The sequence below is a fragment of the Dermacentor variabilis genome, chromosome 1, assembly GCF_050947875.1.
Source record: "Dermacentor variabilis isolate Ectoservices chromosome 1, ASM5094787v1, whole genome shotgun sequence".
NCBI lineage: Eukaryota > Metazoa > Arthropoda > Arachnida > Ixodida > Ixodidae > Dermacentor > Dermacentor variabilis.
Window position 1 is genome coordinate 280,572,195 of NC_134568.1, and position 17,243 is coordinate 280,589,437.

Here is a 17,243-nt window from a genome sequence, read left to right on the forward strand (position 1 = left end):
GTGACATTTGTAATATCAAGGTAAGTGAATATAGGAGCAGGAGAGTTTTTTGCAGATCATGTTGCACCACATGCACTGGTCTGATCCTGATTGATCCCGACTGAAGGTCTCAGCTGGTGCCCATGCATTTCTATAGGCATAAGTTTTAACGCGACAACGTTAAGGGCCCTGTGTCAGAAAATCCAGCATCAGTGTCGGCACTGATGTCCGTACGAGGAAAACCCGCGTGGTGCAGAGGCGTTACTGAACTGATTGAATTTCAAACGCATTAGAAAATTCGTAAAGTATGAATTACAACCTATAGACAGTGTTCGTTTGTAATTTTAATGTACGAGAAAATTCTGTTACATGGAAACTCAAAGCCCTTTTCCAGCTGCTGTTTGAGGTCTGTCTTAGTAAAAGCGGTGCACCCCACACAGTTCCTTGAAACAGTCCACATGGCACTTGCATCCACAGCGTCTGCCACGGGGGAGAACAAACAGAGAACCAGAAAGCTCGCCTTCATGCATAGCGTTCGCCACCAGTGTTTCCAGGAAAACATGGTTACATAACTTGCAGTTGCCAGGAAGCGCGAGAAGCAGTCTGGGATCTTTGAATGCTATCGTGTTCCAGTCATGAAGGCCAAGTTAAAAGTCTTCCAAAGTTCGTTATTTTGGTCCTAAAATTGGTCTTCGCCAGATAATTCAAGCTTGACCAGTCAGCATGCACGCACCTGACCCCTATGGCGACCCCAATAACTACCCCTTTACTGGCAGTGTCTCGGCAGAGCTTAGGGGACAGTGACTGCATTGAACATGTCAAAATCTCAAGTCGAAAACTACGATTTTCGGCCTGCCCTAGGAAGATTTTCAGGCAATAACAGTAGCTCACAATGTCAGATTACAGTAATTGCCAGACCATAAGGTGCACCTTGTTTTTGCATGAAAATTGAGCCGAAAACTACACTCGAGGCCTTTAGGCTTTGCTGCATAACACTGCTGTATTGCGGCGAAGCCGAGTTCAATAAACCAGCCACCACTGTGCAACACTAGACCCTAGCCCATTTTTCTTGCTAAACGAACAGCTGCACATTAATTTCTGCTTTGTTTAAGAGCTTTAATGTTATCTCTGCATTAGTTCTCTACTTTGGACACAGAAAGCTGGTGTGTATTTGATTTGGCGGCATGTTGAATCGGGAAAATGCTGTCGAACGAATCAGCGGTGCATTTGGACGTTTTCTGCACCTTGCTTAATTTGACCGACTGGATAAGTATTTGTTTCAGCGGTTCTGTCAGGGTCAAATTAACTGAAGTCAACTGTAAAGGCTTAACCTGACCAGGATGCAATGCAGGAACATTTACGAAATGTCAGCAAACCACATTTATCTGCAACACCAAATTGAGAAATTATATAGAGTTGGTGATGTTCAGATTTCCAAGATTAGTCTGTTTTCTATGTCTGATTTTTGTTGTAAAGTGTTATTCCTGCAGGAATCATTGAACCAGAAAGGGTTAACAGAAGGCAAGTGGACGAAGATTCAAAGGGTTATATTAGAAGGTTGTATAGCTGAACTGTGGTATGGCTCGTTTAACAGCAGTAATGGAAGAGGCAAGTGTCCTAAGATATCAACAAGTTGATATCGCAAGAAATATTCAGCAAGTAATTTGTAGTGTGGAGAGTTAAGAGTTGCCGCAGAAACAGTTTTGTGATGGCAGCTTCTGTAGCAACCACAACCTTGAATTTACTGGGAACTTACTGCAACATTGCAGAGTATGACCAATTACATCGCAACAGGAGCATGTGACATGAATGGTGATACGTCAACACGAGGGTACACTTGCTGCACTTGCCAGGTTAGCTAATAGCAGCAATTGTGCTCATCAAGTCCATGCAAGTCCTCATGTAGGACTGAGGAGCTGCAATGCAGAACTACTTTGATGAACTGAATAAAATGCCAGTCTATTACATAAAGGCAACCGAATTTCATTTCACTGAAAATGGTTACATCAAGGTTCTGCCCAGCTCAACCGAACAGCTAATGGAAATACTTTAAAGTCAGTATCTGGACAACCCTAGCATGCAACTCACTGACTTGCTGTCGGATTACCAGAATTTCACGAAGCACAAAATTCAAAATGCAAACTCGCAAGGAAAGAGGTTAGTGCATTGTTGGTAACCACTACCAGTCAGCATTACATGAGCATGCTAGTGTTAGTGAGGAAATGAGATAACTGACTTGTGCTCACTTTGAGACTAAAACGGCGTGGGTGTGCGTCAGGTGTGCCTACCTTCTCTGGCTGGGGTTTGGGCTTTGGTTCCAGGCTGGGGTTCAGCGTCAGCTTACCAACATTCTTATGGTCATGCATCTTCTGCATGGCCTCTGTCACCTGAGAGAAAAGAAAGTCACAATTGAATGTTGCTACAAAAACTGCCACCTAAGTATTAAGAATCATTTGCCATTAATTAATGCACAGAATAAACAGCTTCTATGGTATGTGGCAACTCTCAGAACACATGCGGATGAGCATGCCAGAACTTTTCACCCATGTAAGGTGGCCAGGGTGAGGTAGTGCTTATTGTAAATGCAGTTTTTAAATATATTCCCTTTTCAATTTTTCAATTTTTTCACAGATTTTATTGCAACTTTCCTCTGTCCTATCTTTTCTCTTAGTCTCTCTCACAGTTGCGGAACAGTTCAGGTGTCCACTGGGAAGCAAGACAGTTTGGATGCCAGCAACCCTTGATTTGCCTTCCTCCTGTCCTTAATACAACAAACTACTACTAGAGATCAGTTTCTTAGATTGCCTGCATTCTTTTAGGAGTGCTTTTTGCAACAATGGCACCTATTGTTTTCACCAGTACTTCAAGTTCAGCAGCTTCTTTGCCTACCAAGCCATCTCAGCTAGTTTAGTGAACAAAAACAGCTATCATAATTCTAAGTGCACGGCAAAGTTCACAGGAGAGTTCATTGACATTCATTCTGCTTTAAGTGCAAAATGGATGTAACTGCAAAAGGCAATGCCTGCTTAGATGCTTTTATTAGTGCAAGCAAACATAGTTGCTCAGTACTATCAAATGCTGAAGAGAAAATAGTGAAATGCAAGCAGTGTAACTGCTGTTGAAAGCAAATACATCGTTACCATCAATTTATTTTCATGTATGCCAAGCTATTTTGAGAAAATTTAATAGTCAATAATGTATTTGAAGCAGAGGTGTTTTTATAGCTTGAAGACAAAATTAAAATATCAAGAAGGAGTATGGCTTGCTTAAAAAAAATTAACTATGGGGGTTTTACGTGCCAAAACCACTATCTGATTATGAGGCACACCATAGTGGGGGACTAGTATGATTTGGACAACCAGGGGTTCTTTAAGATGCATTTAAATCTAAGCACACTGGTGTTTTATCTAAGAACACTGGCATGCCAGAGGTGATAGAGTTAACTGTAATTTTCCTGCAAAAATACTGATTGATGCGTGATCATTAGGAGGGAGAGAATAGAGCAGGTGAAACCAAACAAATGGCAAGGTACTGCAGGAATGTTTCACAGCATAAGGTTCAAATATATAAGGATATGGTTTACAGGAAACCACACTAAGGATGTAATAAGTATGTAATTAGGGAATTGCTGAGCAAAATTATGAAATTAATTCCGTATTCACTGCCTGCTATTGGAGTTCTTAGCAAAAATCACTGTTGAGAGCTGCATTCATGAGAATAAGGGCAAGTGCTGCCTCAACCACTACAAATATAAGTTAGATGGGAACCATGTGTGAAACTGACATCGTACCTTTAAGGCAATTATATTTTTGACACTACAGAAATGAGGAGACAACACGTACGTCTTCAAAAGCCCAGGATGAGTCCACAACAGGAGTAATCTTTTTCTGCTCGTAGAGGGAGAACACTTTGGAGACAACTCCCTTGACATAGTCGTGCATGCCTTGTTGGTAGAGGAGATGACGCAGGTTGAAACCAGAGATCACCTTGCTCTCTTCATAAAGCTTGATGGGGCTTACTTTATCAACCTGCCACCACTGCAGAAGAAAAAGGAAAATTTCCGCTGCTTCATTAGCCACAATTTTCAGCATAAAGGTTGAATATATAAAGATTCCCTGCTGTTGCCTCTAGGTTACAAGAAACCCTTCTGGGCCAGTCTATCTGCTTGATTCCATCAAGCAGCAACAATTAAATGAATGAGAAAGACCATAGTACAAGCACTTGTTTTATGGTTTCCATTGCTGCAATTCATTCTGCGTAGAGCAGAACTATTGCTGTAATATCTGAACCACCTAACAAAGAAGCTGTGATGCCCAGAGTCCCAACTAAGCTCAAACCATTATCGAGGAAGCAACCACGATTAACAGAACCTCAAATTATTAATGAGATAATCTAACATCCATCACCATAACCAGCAGCCTTACCACAACAAAGCAGCTACAAAGAAATCTCAGTTTTGGCTTTAGCCTAAGATTACATAAATGTTAGCCAATTTCATTTCCAGTAACAGTCAAAATGCATCACCACAGACTTAAATTTTTAAGGTTTTAAATGCCAAGACAACGATATGAGGCACACTGTAGTAGGGTACTATGGATTAATTTTGATCACCCTGGGTTATTTAATGTGCACCCAAGGCACAGAGCATGGCATTTTTGAATTTTCCCCCTTTGACGTGTGGCCACAGAGGACAGGAATCAAACCCGTGACCCTGTACTTAACACTGCAATGCCATAGCTGCTAAGCCACCACAGCAGGTTGCCCCACACTGTATGGCGAACTGCTAACATGCCATGCAAGGTAACAGCTATATCAATGACCTTGCATGCACAGGCCTGTAAACCTATCACAAACAATATAATGTTTCGAGCACCGACTTTAAATAGTCAAGGGTACTCTGGGACCCCCACCAGAATGTGGCCTCCACTGCTGGGATCAAACCAGTTGACTTCATGCTCAGCAGCGCACAATAGCTACTGAGATACCGTGGCACAAAACAGGTACACAAGCTGCCGAGAATTTAAATTATGGGGTTTTAAGTGCCAAAACCACTTTCCGATTATGAGGCACGCCGTAGTGGAGGACTCCTGAAATTTCGACCACCTGAGGTTCTTTAACGTGCACCTAAATCTAAGCACACGGGTGTTTTCGCATTTCGCCCCCATCGAAATGCGGCCGCCGTGGCTGGGATCAGAGAATTAGAAATCAAAGCACTGCAATGTACTTTTACCTGCAGAACGACTTACCAAGAAGAGCTGCACAATACACACAAACCTGCCCAGAACATATGTATAATCTTGCTATTGTCAATGGCAGTTCTGTACATTTTTTTCTATATACATGTAGCAGTATGCAAAGTACAGTGCACCCAGTGTACTGCACATGATATGAGAAATGCTGTGCATGGTCAAGCAGACATGGGGGACTGCCCTGTCAACTTGAAGCTGCACAGCGATCAATGACCGTATTTCACAAATGAAAGGCAGTCACAAGGGGTGTTCTATGCATGCCTGCGCATGCCCTCTTGAATATATAGACAAGATGTGGCAACACAAAATATTGTTGGAAGTCAGCGCAGTGTATGTTGTCTCTCAGAGTCCTTGTCCTTCACGCTGCAAGCCATTTTTATCATGAATTACCAACTAGCCCAAGCAACCACCCTAGTTGTCCCAGTTAACTCCAGACGAAGATTAAAAAAAAACCAAGCGCTAAATTTTTTTTCATCCAGTATCATTCATTATCAGTATAATTTTTCATCAGCCAGTATTCTTTCCATCAGGAAGTATTAAATGGTTTTAATTAGTGAACTTCTGAATTACTGCTTGAATCGCAAACACATCAATTACAAAGTTGTAGGGCACCTCAAATAACCTCTGAATCAAGCATTTGTTTCATGCTCAGCTTTGCCTCGGTTTTTCCGAGAACAAAAGCGCGCGAAACATCTAAAATACAAAATAGGTAAGCGCTCGCGTACTGCTACTCAAGCACTCCCAAGCGCATAGTCACGGATACATGGCTTTACTAGCAGCGGCAGCTTGATACAGGGCTTGATGCTATGTGATGGTCACGGCATCATGAGAACACGCCGCTGACGCATTGATTAGTGGAGCTGTAGGGAGGGAGGGGGGATTTCGAAGCCGGGATACCATGACTGCGCAGTAGAGACCAATTTTCCTCACTCATTGTTCTGTAGATAGGTGCGCCTGGAACCTATGCTCCTTTTGTTCCCTTTAGCAATAGAAACAAGCCTTGCACAGGCTACGTCCATCTAATGCATTTTGGCAGATCTGTACGGCTAGCATATGCTGTTGTCGATTACATAAGCAATTTTTGCTCGACGTGTCAGGGCATAAATCATAACGGGAGATGTTAACGGTACGACGCCAGTGACCTGCTCTTCAAGAAGAGTCTTAACCTTCATGAATGATCAGAAGGCTAAAATGATCCTGGCTCTGGGGGCAGTGCACGGCAACAAGACGAAGCCAGCCAAGCTATTCTGGATGTGGCATTGTGAAGAACACCCTAGTCCATCAACAATACTTAGAATGTACGAAGTCCTTTGCGAGATGGGCAGCTTCACAAGAAAGCAACAAAGGACTGCGGCAGTAGTTCAAAAAGCGGAAACTGATGCTTTGGCATTCTTTGCTGCTAACCCTCACGGCAGTATGCGCGACACTAGTGCGGATGTTGGAACCTCACGGTCATTAGTGTGGAGGATTTAAAAAAGGTCTATTTAAATATACCTTGCAGGCCCCTAGAGGCATTGTGTAAGGGGGAGAGTACACTAAGACTATACATTAGATTACATGTGTGAATACATATACAAAAATGTAAGAAATGCACTAACACACAGTAATGTGGTGTTAAAATTGTACAATGGACAAACCAAATGCTTTTGAACACGAGAGGTCACTCAAGAAATTTTCACAAAGTAAAATGTCATCAATAGAATTACAGAGCGAGCTAGGACATATTTGGCTATAGAAAACAGTATTTAAGGGATAGTAGCAAGTTAACGGGAAAGGCAAGAAAAAACACGTTAGGTTATGTAGAGTTTGAAAAATTTGTTGTTAGAAGACGCCGGAAATTTTCTTGGTCACTAAGCGATGGTGTTAGCAAGACTGTTCCAAAGGCGAATGGCTCTTGGAAGAGCGGAGTAGTTGAATGAATTCGTTTTTCCATAGATGCGCATGAAATTGAACCGATTGTACAATCAGTATGACCTGAAACAAGTTTCAAGAGGCAGAACTGATGGTGCTGTATTATGGACGCATTTATAAAATAATGATAGCAGGGCTATATCACGACGATCATGCAAGGGCTGTAGTGAGAAGTCGAGTTTAATTTGCGTTATGCTTTTGTTAGTCATGACATGAAATAAAATGCGAAGCCTTATTCTTAAAGGGCCCCTCACCAGGCCCCATAGCAAATTTTGGTTATACTCTGGAAGTTGTTACATGTCCTCTAGGGAGTGTTCTGCCGTAAAAATTTCGTATCTGCTCATTAGCCAAGATAGAAATTTCAGTGCTGTGAACCCACGATTTCAGCAGGCGGGCTCCACTGCCAAGCAAGACGCTCTCTCCGCACGCCCTGTCTAGCCTCCGCAAGCGAAATTCCTTCCCTGCATTCTCCCATACCAGACCTCGAGCGTCGCATGACTCATACGTCACAAGCTTTTTCGGTGCTACGCAATTCCGCCGACTGCGTCACATGCGAGCTGTCTAGTTTTGCACAGTGCACGATTTTGCGCATTGTACACAAGGACACATGACTAGCGGTATAATTTAGTGCTACACGAATACTGAGGGAGAACAAGCAGATCGCAGAGCATGATCACGCGCTCGAACATGGTAGAAAATGGCATAATTTCGGTGCCTGCGCATGTGACCACACGACTGTGGGAACAAGCAGACGAAGCAGAAGTGCATCTCTCCTGCTTCGGTGCAAAGTAAAACAAAAACATGCAGACATTCTGTTTGTGTTTTATTATTTCCCTAAACTTCATCAATTCAAGCGACAGATCACACGGATAACAGAAGTCTTGAATAATTCAAGAAGTCGCGCGTCACCACGAGCAACATGACGCCGCGGACACCAGTACACAGGCGCAGGTACAAGAGTGTCATCCTCTGGCTTTGAGCGCGGCGGCCGCGAGGAGAAGGGAAAACTGCATTTGGTTTGAAATTTCAGATCTTTCCGCAGCGCGTAGCAATTTAATACTTTGCAGACACGATAGTTATCGCACAATGTATGCTCTGCATTTGTCAGCTGAAAATGGCCAGACATGGTGAGAGAGCCTTTAATAGATTAGCTTTTCAGTGAAGTATTTCTGATGGGGAGACCAGACGGATGTGGCGTATTCAGGCTGAGGTCGAAAAAATGTTACATAAGCTAGTTTATGAATGTCTTTAGTAGAATTATGTAACTTGCATGTTATGTACGTACCCTAATGATCTCGAAGCATTGGCACAGATGTATACAACGTGCGTCGACCACACGCGAGTTGAAGTTAGGTTAACACCAAGATATTCATATTGAGTATCATGCAACATACTGATGTTATTTATGTGATAAAATCAAACGGCAATGTGCTCCAAGGTCAAATGCTTTTGAAAAGTCTAGAAAAGCACTATCAGTTTGTAGATCGTCTTCCATGTTAGTACACAAATCACTTAAAGGGACCCTGAAATGACTGACGATTTTCTACAAACGTACTGAGTTGTTAGAGTAGGTCTTTCTGATCATTAATTGACACATCTAAGTGCTCCGCGTAAAGCGTGCAATTAGAAGGTTTTAAAAATGCACATCACTGCCGATCACAGCACACTGCTCGGCAGAATTTTAAGCCACCCCTACCCATATGACGTCAGCGGGACGAGCTATCCGATTGGCTGACCAGGGGGCATGATTGATAATTTTTCCAACTTTATGGTAAACAAATGATGTCTAATAGTTGAAATGTTAGTTAATTTGTTTTTATAAAAAGAAAGTAACATGAAGAGAATGCACAAGAACAATTTTTCAGTACACTTAAGCACTTCCGGCACACAGCAAATGTAGTCTGCTTGTGTTACAATGTGTGCCGTCTTTGACGAGAGCTCCGCAGTCAGTGTCGGTCTGTCTTTTCGCGAGCGCTATGATTTGACTTTGTTGCCTTGAGGACTGCAAACGTAGCGACTGGCAATATGTCAAGCTGTGACATCGTGTCCTTCTGCAAGCCAGTAGACGAGAGGACTGGCTGCAGCGCATTGGACAGCCGCTATCCGATGGGCGTGAGGATTTGTGCGATTGCGGCCACCACTTTACACCGGAAGATTACTAATGCAATAGGGTTTTGCGAGTCCGGTATTAGGTTGAATGCAAGCGCAAGGGGACATGGCCTGGCCGTGTCCCCTTGCGTGTCGTTTCAGGGGATGAACAGAAGCGCAAATGTGGTTGGTCTCATGGTGCAGCCACCTGGTGGCATGGAGTTCAACCACACACAGTAGCAGTAACAAAATGTATTCTTTGCTGCATTCTTTGCTGCTGGTGTAAATTTTTCGCAGGAGTGTAATCGTTCACACGCTATTTTTGTAAATGTTTAAAATGTTTTACACTTGGTAAGAGCAATATTAGCTCTTTCTTTGGCTGGTTAAGCTGTGCATTAACAGGTGGCTGGACTGTGGAGACCGATCAGGTAGCTCACGTACGTCTATGCTAAAGTTCCTTCATCAGCTTGAGTTTATGCCTTCACCGTTCCGTCGAAATGTCCTGCTAGTGTGTGATTACCGGAATACCAGACACGTTCGGCGCTACGACAGAATGCTTGCAATGCACGTTGCTTCGATAGCTCTCGCTTGGGGTTGATGGCGAAGCTGCTTCGCCATCAACCCCAAGCTGATTGCTGATTTCGCGTGGGCGGGGGCGTGCTCCAAAACAACCGGAAGTGGGCGATGTGATGTCGCATCATGACTCAGAACCAGTGAAGGCGGAGCTTAGCCCCATCGCTCTGCAAATGAGTTGAGGAGAAAAAGCATGGCTAGGGAGGAGTGTAACTTGTAATCGCTTGTAGCTCCATTAACACGTAACCCTTCACTTAAATTGTGGTGCAAATTTTGTACTTAAGCTGTACCCTATGTGTCTACAAAATTTGTCCGAACCGTTTCAGGGGCCCTTTAATTCTAATAATTGCGTCTCACCAGAGAAGTTTCTCCGAAATCAGTGTTGATTAGAAAAGAAATTTGTTGGCTTCCAGGTGACTAGACATTTGATGCAATTACATGTTCTAGCATTTTGCAGCATATAGATTTGAATGATATTGGACAGTAGTTTTCTGGTGCACGTTTATTACCTCACTTAAATACGGGTACGAGCTTTGCTATTTTCCAGTCTGAGGGCAGCACGTCAGTCTCTAAAGATTGCCTGAAGATGCAAGACAATATTACTAGATGCTATGAATGTTTTTCAGAATTTTAGAATTAATGTCTTCAATGCCACAAGATGTGGTTAGCTTGAGGTTATTTATCAGGCATGCGACACCTTGAACTTTATTAGTTTGCTCCCCCAGATTTACCATTGGTTATCTTAATGAAAGGGAGATACTGGTTAACCAGAGCAGACATCTTATTCCTGAAGAGTATCCAATTCTCCTCCACCGACTAACTATGAAATGAAGGTAACAGCAGGTGGGAAAAGAATTGCGAATATGCACCCGTACCATGTGCATCTTCATCAAAAACTTGAAAACCGAAATTTTGTAAAGAGACTCTACCTTGCCAATTAGATTTTCACAAAATATGAAGCAGAACCAGACTTTCTCACGTGCATGCTTTGGATGGACGAGGCTAATTTCTCCAGGAACGCAAAAGGTAATCTTCACTAAGTGCACTAGTGGAGCGATAGGAATCCCCACTGGCTGGCACAAACACGACACCAATACCAGTGGTCGTTCAATGTGTGGTGCGGTATTTTTGATGGCAACATCAGACCCATCTTTACAATACACTAATGACACAATGCTACGTCAACGACATTCTCGAGGGCCCAATGAACAACGTCTGTTGCAACGTTCCACTTCCGTACCTTCGGAACACCTGGTTTCAACACGATGGTGCTACTGTGCATAGTAGTCAGTCTCGAGCGTGGCTCAGCAAGCTTTTTCCTGGACAGTGAATTGGCCGGTACAGACCTGTACCCTGGCTTGCAAGGTCGCCAGACATGACACCACTGGACTTCTTGGGCTACGCGAAAGATTGCGTGATAGCAGCAAAACTAGCACACAGGATGCCCTAAAGGCAAAAATAAGAGTTGGCCGCAAGATTCCAACGTCGTTGGTCAAAGCTGAAACAGCATAAGTGTTCAAAAGAAGCAAGTACTGTATTTCTTCAGATTGACCTGTTTGAGTACATGCTATAAGTAGCAATAGAAAATAACCGCTTAACACTGGTGTAAAACATGACTGTTTAACGCACCTTTGTGACGCCACCCTACCCTTGGATAAAAAAAAAAGCTTGCAACAAAGAAATAGGTAAAAGACTGTTTTACCTCTTTTCCGGAGTTCAAGAGACAAAGAGTAAATGGCTAAACCAGTTGCACCTTTCGATGAGTCTGGGTGGCTGAGATGCCTTGCATGCTTTTTGTTTGTTTTATTAAAATGAACTCCTCGGTAGCTCTGTTATTCCTAAAGCTGCCGTTTTTTTTTTTTCGTGCTCCTTTGCACACTTTTTTTAAACATTGGTTTAATTTCTTTTGTAGCTTTGTTGCACGATACGTAAAGGTTAAAGCTATCCCAAGTGCCTCATGATCGAGCACAACATTCTTGCGTCTGCAGATGCTGACTTATCGCACCACGCTAGTTAGGTCGTGAAACCTCTCGAGCCATTCTACATGACGAACTTTCGTACGACGTGGTGATAAATGAATACAGCCGTATATCTTTCAAAGGTTGCTTGGACGTGCCAGAGCAACGGTGTGCATCTATTCATATTTCGCGTAATTCGGGGGCTTTTGTATTTTTCTTGGAAAAACAACCAGGCACACTTCAGCACAAAATAAATGCTTGATCCAGAGGTTATTCAACGTGTTCTACAACTTTGTAATTGACATGTTTGCAATTCAAGCAATAATTAGAAAAATGCAATAATTAAAAGCAGTTAATACCTCATGATGAAAAAAAATACTGGCTGTAAGTACACACGACTGCCGCTACTATGCAGTCAGTACGATTTCTCTAGAGCTCTTGGGTTTAAAAATATTGGTCGAAGTTAACTGGGACACCCGGTATACTGAGTCACCACATAGGCAGACTGCTTGGCATGATCAGTTGTGGCAGCCAAGTGATGAGTAAACCTAATGAAATGGGCATAGATTCCATAATAGTGGTGAATTCTGTACTGCAAGAGGTCAACACTGCAGGATGCTGGGCAAAAAGCAGGTCTACACAGTAGCAAGGTAAGTTGATTGTACATGGGTAGTGGATTTAGCTTTGCCAAGCTCGGGTAATTCTTATGCAAGGGGAGGAGGGAGGATGCAACGTATACAAATGGTCCAGGCAGGACACTGGAGATGAAGGTAAAAGGCTAATATGAAAATTGTGAGGGTTAGTATATCGCAAAGCAAGCTGCAGGCTACAAGAAACTATGCAAGTTTTGGAACTACATTCTTAACATGTGCCCAAAGTATAGTACACAAGAATTGTGTACTCATCAGAATGTAGCCACCACATCCACCAATCTGACTTTACTCATACTCAGCACCAGAACACCAGCAACTGAGGCATTGCAGCAGTAAAAGGTTATGGGTAACAATCCCAATTATGGCCATTTTGCTGAAGTATACATCCGTCATTATCTTTAGGTAATTGTTTCGAACAGAAGAATTGGTAGGTAGTAAATGAAGTTATGAAGCATATGGAACATTTAATACTAAGTGAAAAACATTGATTTAGAAGACAACATTTCATGTAATACAATACTCACTGCTGCACTAATGATTTGACACTTTGGAAAGTGAAATATGCAAGTACAGCTTACCGATTTGGCGAAGCTGAAAAAGCTTTTTGTTTCTCCAGCAACAATGCATGATGTTCCTGCAAAAAGACATTTTAGCTATGGATATAAGAAATGTAAAACATGTATATAGAAAAATGTATATATGGGCAAAAAATTCCTAGAAATCACTGAAAGCTAAGCAGCAAAGTTTTACCAACTGTTGAGCAAGGTGGTGTTGAATATATAAGCTCAATTAAAACTTAGACCCCAAGTTTTCAAGTGAACAGCAAGTTGATGCACCAGTTTATAAATTTTCCACCATGGTTCCATCCACGAGCAAGTCAGAAGACCTATATAAGTATCATCACTCATTACTCAGTCAACCTGTAGGGCTTAATGTCAGTACAGGAAAGCTGACACATGCATGCACACGCACCATAAAGAATGTATCTTCCCAAGGGCTTCAGGAGACTGTAGCCTTTCTTGCAATCTTCACCGCAAAGGCAATCCAAGACTAGATCAACTCCATCAGGGGAAATCCTGCATAAAAAAGAAAGCTCTGGTAAAGAAAATGGGGTTATGCATGCATGCTCATGCCTGAAGGTGAGACAGGCTTAAACATGATGTTACATGGTCAAGTGGATGACTGCATTTGGAACTTGACTTATGGTGCGATTATGCAAAATGATAGGTGGCAACCAGTGGGAAAACAAGCAATGTATAAAATTTGACTCCTAAAAATTGTCAGTTAATTGTGTGAGAACCTTTCCAAATTATGTTCTGACACAGGTGCTGCATGATTTGAGGAATGACCAAAGACTCCTTTGCAGTTAGGAGTAGCACAAGAAATGAAAAATAGTGGGAGAAGTTGAATACTATAGCTGAAGACAAATGCACACAGGAAACTTCCTGTTGAATTGAAAACTGAATGCACATCTTATTTTGAATTCAGTAAAAATTTGTCACACCCATAAAACACTCGTTTGGCATGCATAGGGGCACCCACTGGTGGGTGCCAGCCTACCATGCACAGGTGCATGTGCTGTACGACAGAATGCACAGGACTGTTTCTATGGCTAAAGAAAGCATCGATTACACCGCATTAAAAAAGGGGCATTTTGTGAAAATATATCCTGAACTGCAGCTAAAACTTTTAGATGAATGGAAATATGCAAGCACATTACCCCTTACGTAACATCCCTGATAAAGGGGCCTCTAAGGAAATAAACCGACCTGATTGAATTAGCAGACAAACATACAAAAAAATTTACCTTCCGTTTCATCCGTCTTCACTTTCAGAGTGACAGAAATTGTAGATGTTATACATCTGCCTATACAGCTGCCTTATTTGAGTCGTATGTATATGGTGCCACAAGAATTCAGCTGGCGCACTTGCAGAGTAGACAGAATGTTAAAGGTGCTAGTGCAGCATGTTACACACGCCTTTCAACTTGGCCTAACCCTCAATAGACAGCTTTAGAGGATTTACGGTTTGCTCCACTCAGAACAGTGTCTCGGAACAGTGGGAACGGCAGTGCGTGTACATGCAACGCTCATTCTAGCAGTGGATTGCAGAATGCTGCATGCCTCCACCCCGCTATGGAGACTACTGAGCGAAGCGTCAGTGTGCATCCACTTGCTCCTTTGATGTTTTGTAGCCAAGCTGACTGCACGTCAGTCGAGCCTCTGGGAGATTCGCTTCTCTGCAGCCACTTTAGCGCATGAAATCTGAGTGGAGTGGAGCTGAAGCAACACTGCTAAAACTAATGAACCGAAATCTGCAGCAGCCCTTTAAGCACAAGCAAGCTTTTAGTCAGTTTCCTTTGCATCACTATAAACTATAAGTGCTCACTGCAGCAGCATGAATGACTGATACAATCAAATGTCTTCTTTTAAGGACATAACAGAGCACTCGAATATTTGGGTGCACTGTTTAGTACGAATATGCAAACAGTACGAATATTTGAACTTTTGAATAGAAATTGCTATTCAATTCATATATTTTTGTCAATCATGAATATTTGAACAGAACAAATATTCATAAACTTCAAATAGTTATTTATTGAACTGAATATGAATTGAATAGCAATGAAGGACATGAATATGTTTCAGTCTACCAGGAAAACGACTGATGTAAGTGGATACACGTGCAAATGATTCCACTGTTGGAGAATCAGTTCTCTGAACCCATTCTTGAGTGAACTCTTGGAGCAAAGGGAACTTGTGTAGAAGTGACCACTATTTAATTGGGCAGCCTATGAATTTGTCTCAGTTTGGGAAAAGCATGTCATTATTTGGTTAATCTCAGCACGTTTAAGTTCCCTTAAAATGCTTTGCAGTGCCGTAGCATTGCACTTAGCTCCTTCACCAAGTAGTACACTACTGCATGCTGTCCCTTTGTTTCATTACTGTCACTGTCTTGGTGCACCAGATATTATCAACTTTCCCTTGTTTCTCATTTACAAGCTATTCACCAACTCCACATCCATATGTTGAAGCCATTAGATGTATTGATGTAAAAGCCTTTTGTTGCTCAACAGACTCTCTGCAACATTTATAGTGTATTGTTTAAAAATGAAAAGTTTATGGTTTTCAATTCCATAGTCAAATGTTTTCCCTGAACATTTGCAATCGATTGGAAAATTGTTGTTCGAGCACCCCTAAAAAATACTGAAGTGCCTGAGGCAATTCTGGCTATACTAGAGAGTTGTAAGAATTTTGCAAGCTCTCATACATCCTCTAAATGCACCCACTCATTGACAAGTGCAGCCTGCAAGATGTCATATGATATAGCTGCCAGCAGGTGTACATGGTGGTATGATGGCAGTATCACTACAGCTGCACCATGCCAATCTGACTAGTGGAAGAGCACACTACATAGTGCAGCTAGAGCAGTGAATGCTCCATAAATTAAATGAACTTTTTTTTTTTACTGGAAAGGTGGGTGAACTTAAAAGAACCTGGTTGCCCCTACTTGATGGCAAGGCAGCTATGTGTCCAAGACAGCCACAGCTACTGGTGCTATGCTGTGCAATGCTAGTGCAGTGTTCAGTGGTGCACTGCAAGCAGGTGGTGTGTGCCAACCTTTATAACTTAGCTTGAGCAAGATTTATTCCCAGCAAGCATTGAACAATGAAACCACTGTGCTATAGCACTACTCTTCACACATGTTAGCACTTGCAGCAGTGTGCACAAAGGTGCTGCAAATTTTTATGCTATACTGTCAACGAAGCAGTTAAGTGTTTCAGCTAGCTAGTACTTAAGTACTTGCAAGATACCACTTCCCTTGGTCAGTGAACATGACTCTATGATGGGCATGAAGTGCAATAATGAGCTGAAGACAGGCTTACTAGGCTGCCACCAAGGAAGGACACAAGGGTCACTTATTGTATTGAATACATTTCATCCATGTGTAACATTTGTAATGTCATATGAAGCTGAAAGAACTAGCAAGCAGAATGTGCAAACAAGCAAAACAAAAATCGCTACTACCTTGTTGGTATGAATTACTATGTAGAACATTAATGAGTATAGAAGTAGTAATGCATTTGTAGTTAGTGCAACATTGGAATGCCAATCATGTATGTTCCAAGTGCACTATGCATGCACTGAATGATGCATTTTGGGATTGTGTTAAAATATGCTTTTCTAGGATTCGAGCATCTGCAGGGTACCAAATCTACTGTTGCTTGAAAAATGCAGATTTACTTCATTTGCAACTACTTTAGGGAAATGGGCACAGTCATGATTGTGGACCCAGTGGTACATATGGTGAGCAGTGCTTCATGGGGGCATGCAGCCTGCTATATGTGCAATGCATGCTCGTGAAGAAGCACTAGAGAGGCCAGTGTGGTGCCTTGCCAGATGAAGCAGTGACATGGTGAAGGGCTTGAAAGAACCATGCGGCAATAGTGGCAATGGTGTATCGCCACGCTACAGGTAGCAATGGACAATGGAAAGGGATGAGTGACCTGATGCTTCAATCATACCAGCGAAATATGCCATTGGACTGAGCTCTTAACATGTAGTTTGAAAAAGTTTAATACAGGTAAAGGTGAATACCTAAAAAAGCTCTAGAAAAAATCCCTGTGGTTAAGAGCACAGGATGGCTTCATTTTACTGCACACACTACAGCATTAAATAGACGCTACTAATATATATATGTTGGGCTTCAACACTAGTGGCCTCATCTTATTCGAATAGGTTTACAGTGAAACCTGTTTAACTTTCTAAGTGCTGCGCCACTTGAGCTGGGCTTGGATGTGCAATGATTTGAGCCCATTTGAATATCACCGA

At 42.3% G+C, this 17,243-nt stretch overlaps 1 protein-coding gene across 2 annotated transcripts in view; it reads right to left on the reverse strand.

Moving 5' to 3' along the window:
- LOC142565788 (synaptic vesicle membrane protein VAT-1 homolog-like) overlaps positions 1-17,243 on the reverse strand; it is a 66,039-nt gene that overhangs the window by 3,357 nt on the left and 45,439 nt on the right. The window contains exons 5-8 of one of the 2 annotated variants that reach the window (XM_075676331.1): positions 13,384-13,487; positions 12,990-13,045; positions 3,822-4,016; positions 2,268-2,366 (exon numbers count right to left, since the gene is read on the reverse strand). In XM_075676331.1, coding sequence (XP_075532446.1) covers positions 2,268-2,366; positions 3,822-4,016; positions 12,990-13,045; positions 13,384-13,487 — 454 coding nt within the window. Of the gene's footprint in view, positions 1-2,225; positions 2,367-3,821; positions 4,017-12,989; positions 13,046-13,383; positions 13,488-17,243 lie in introns of both variants that reach the window. The other variant, XM_075676324.1, reaches the window with a different exon arrangement.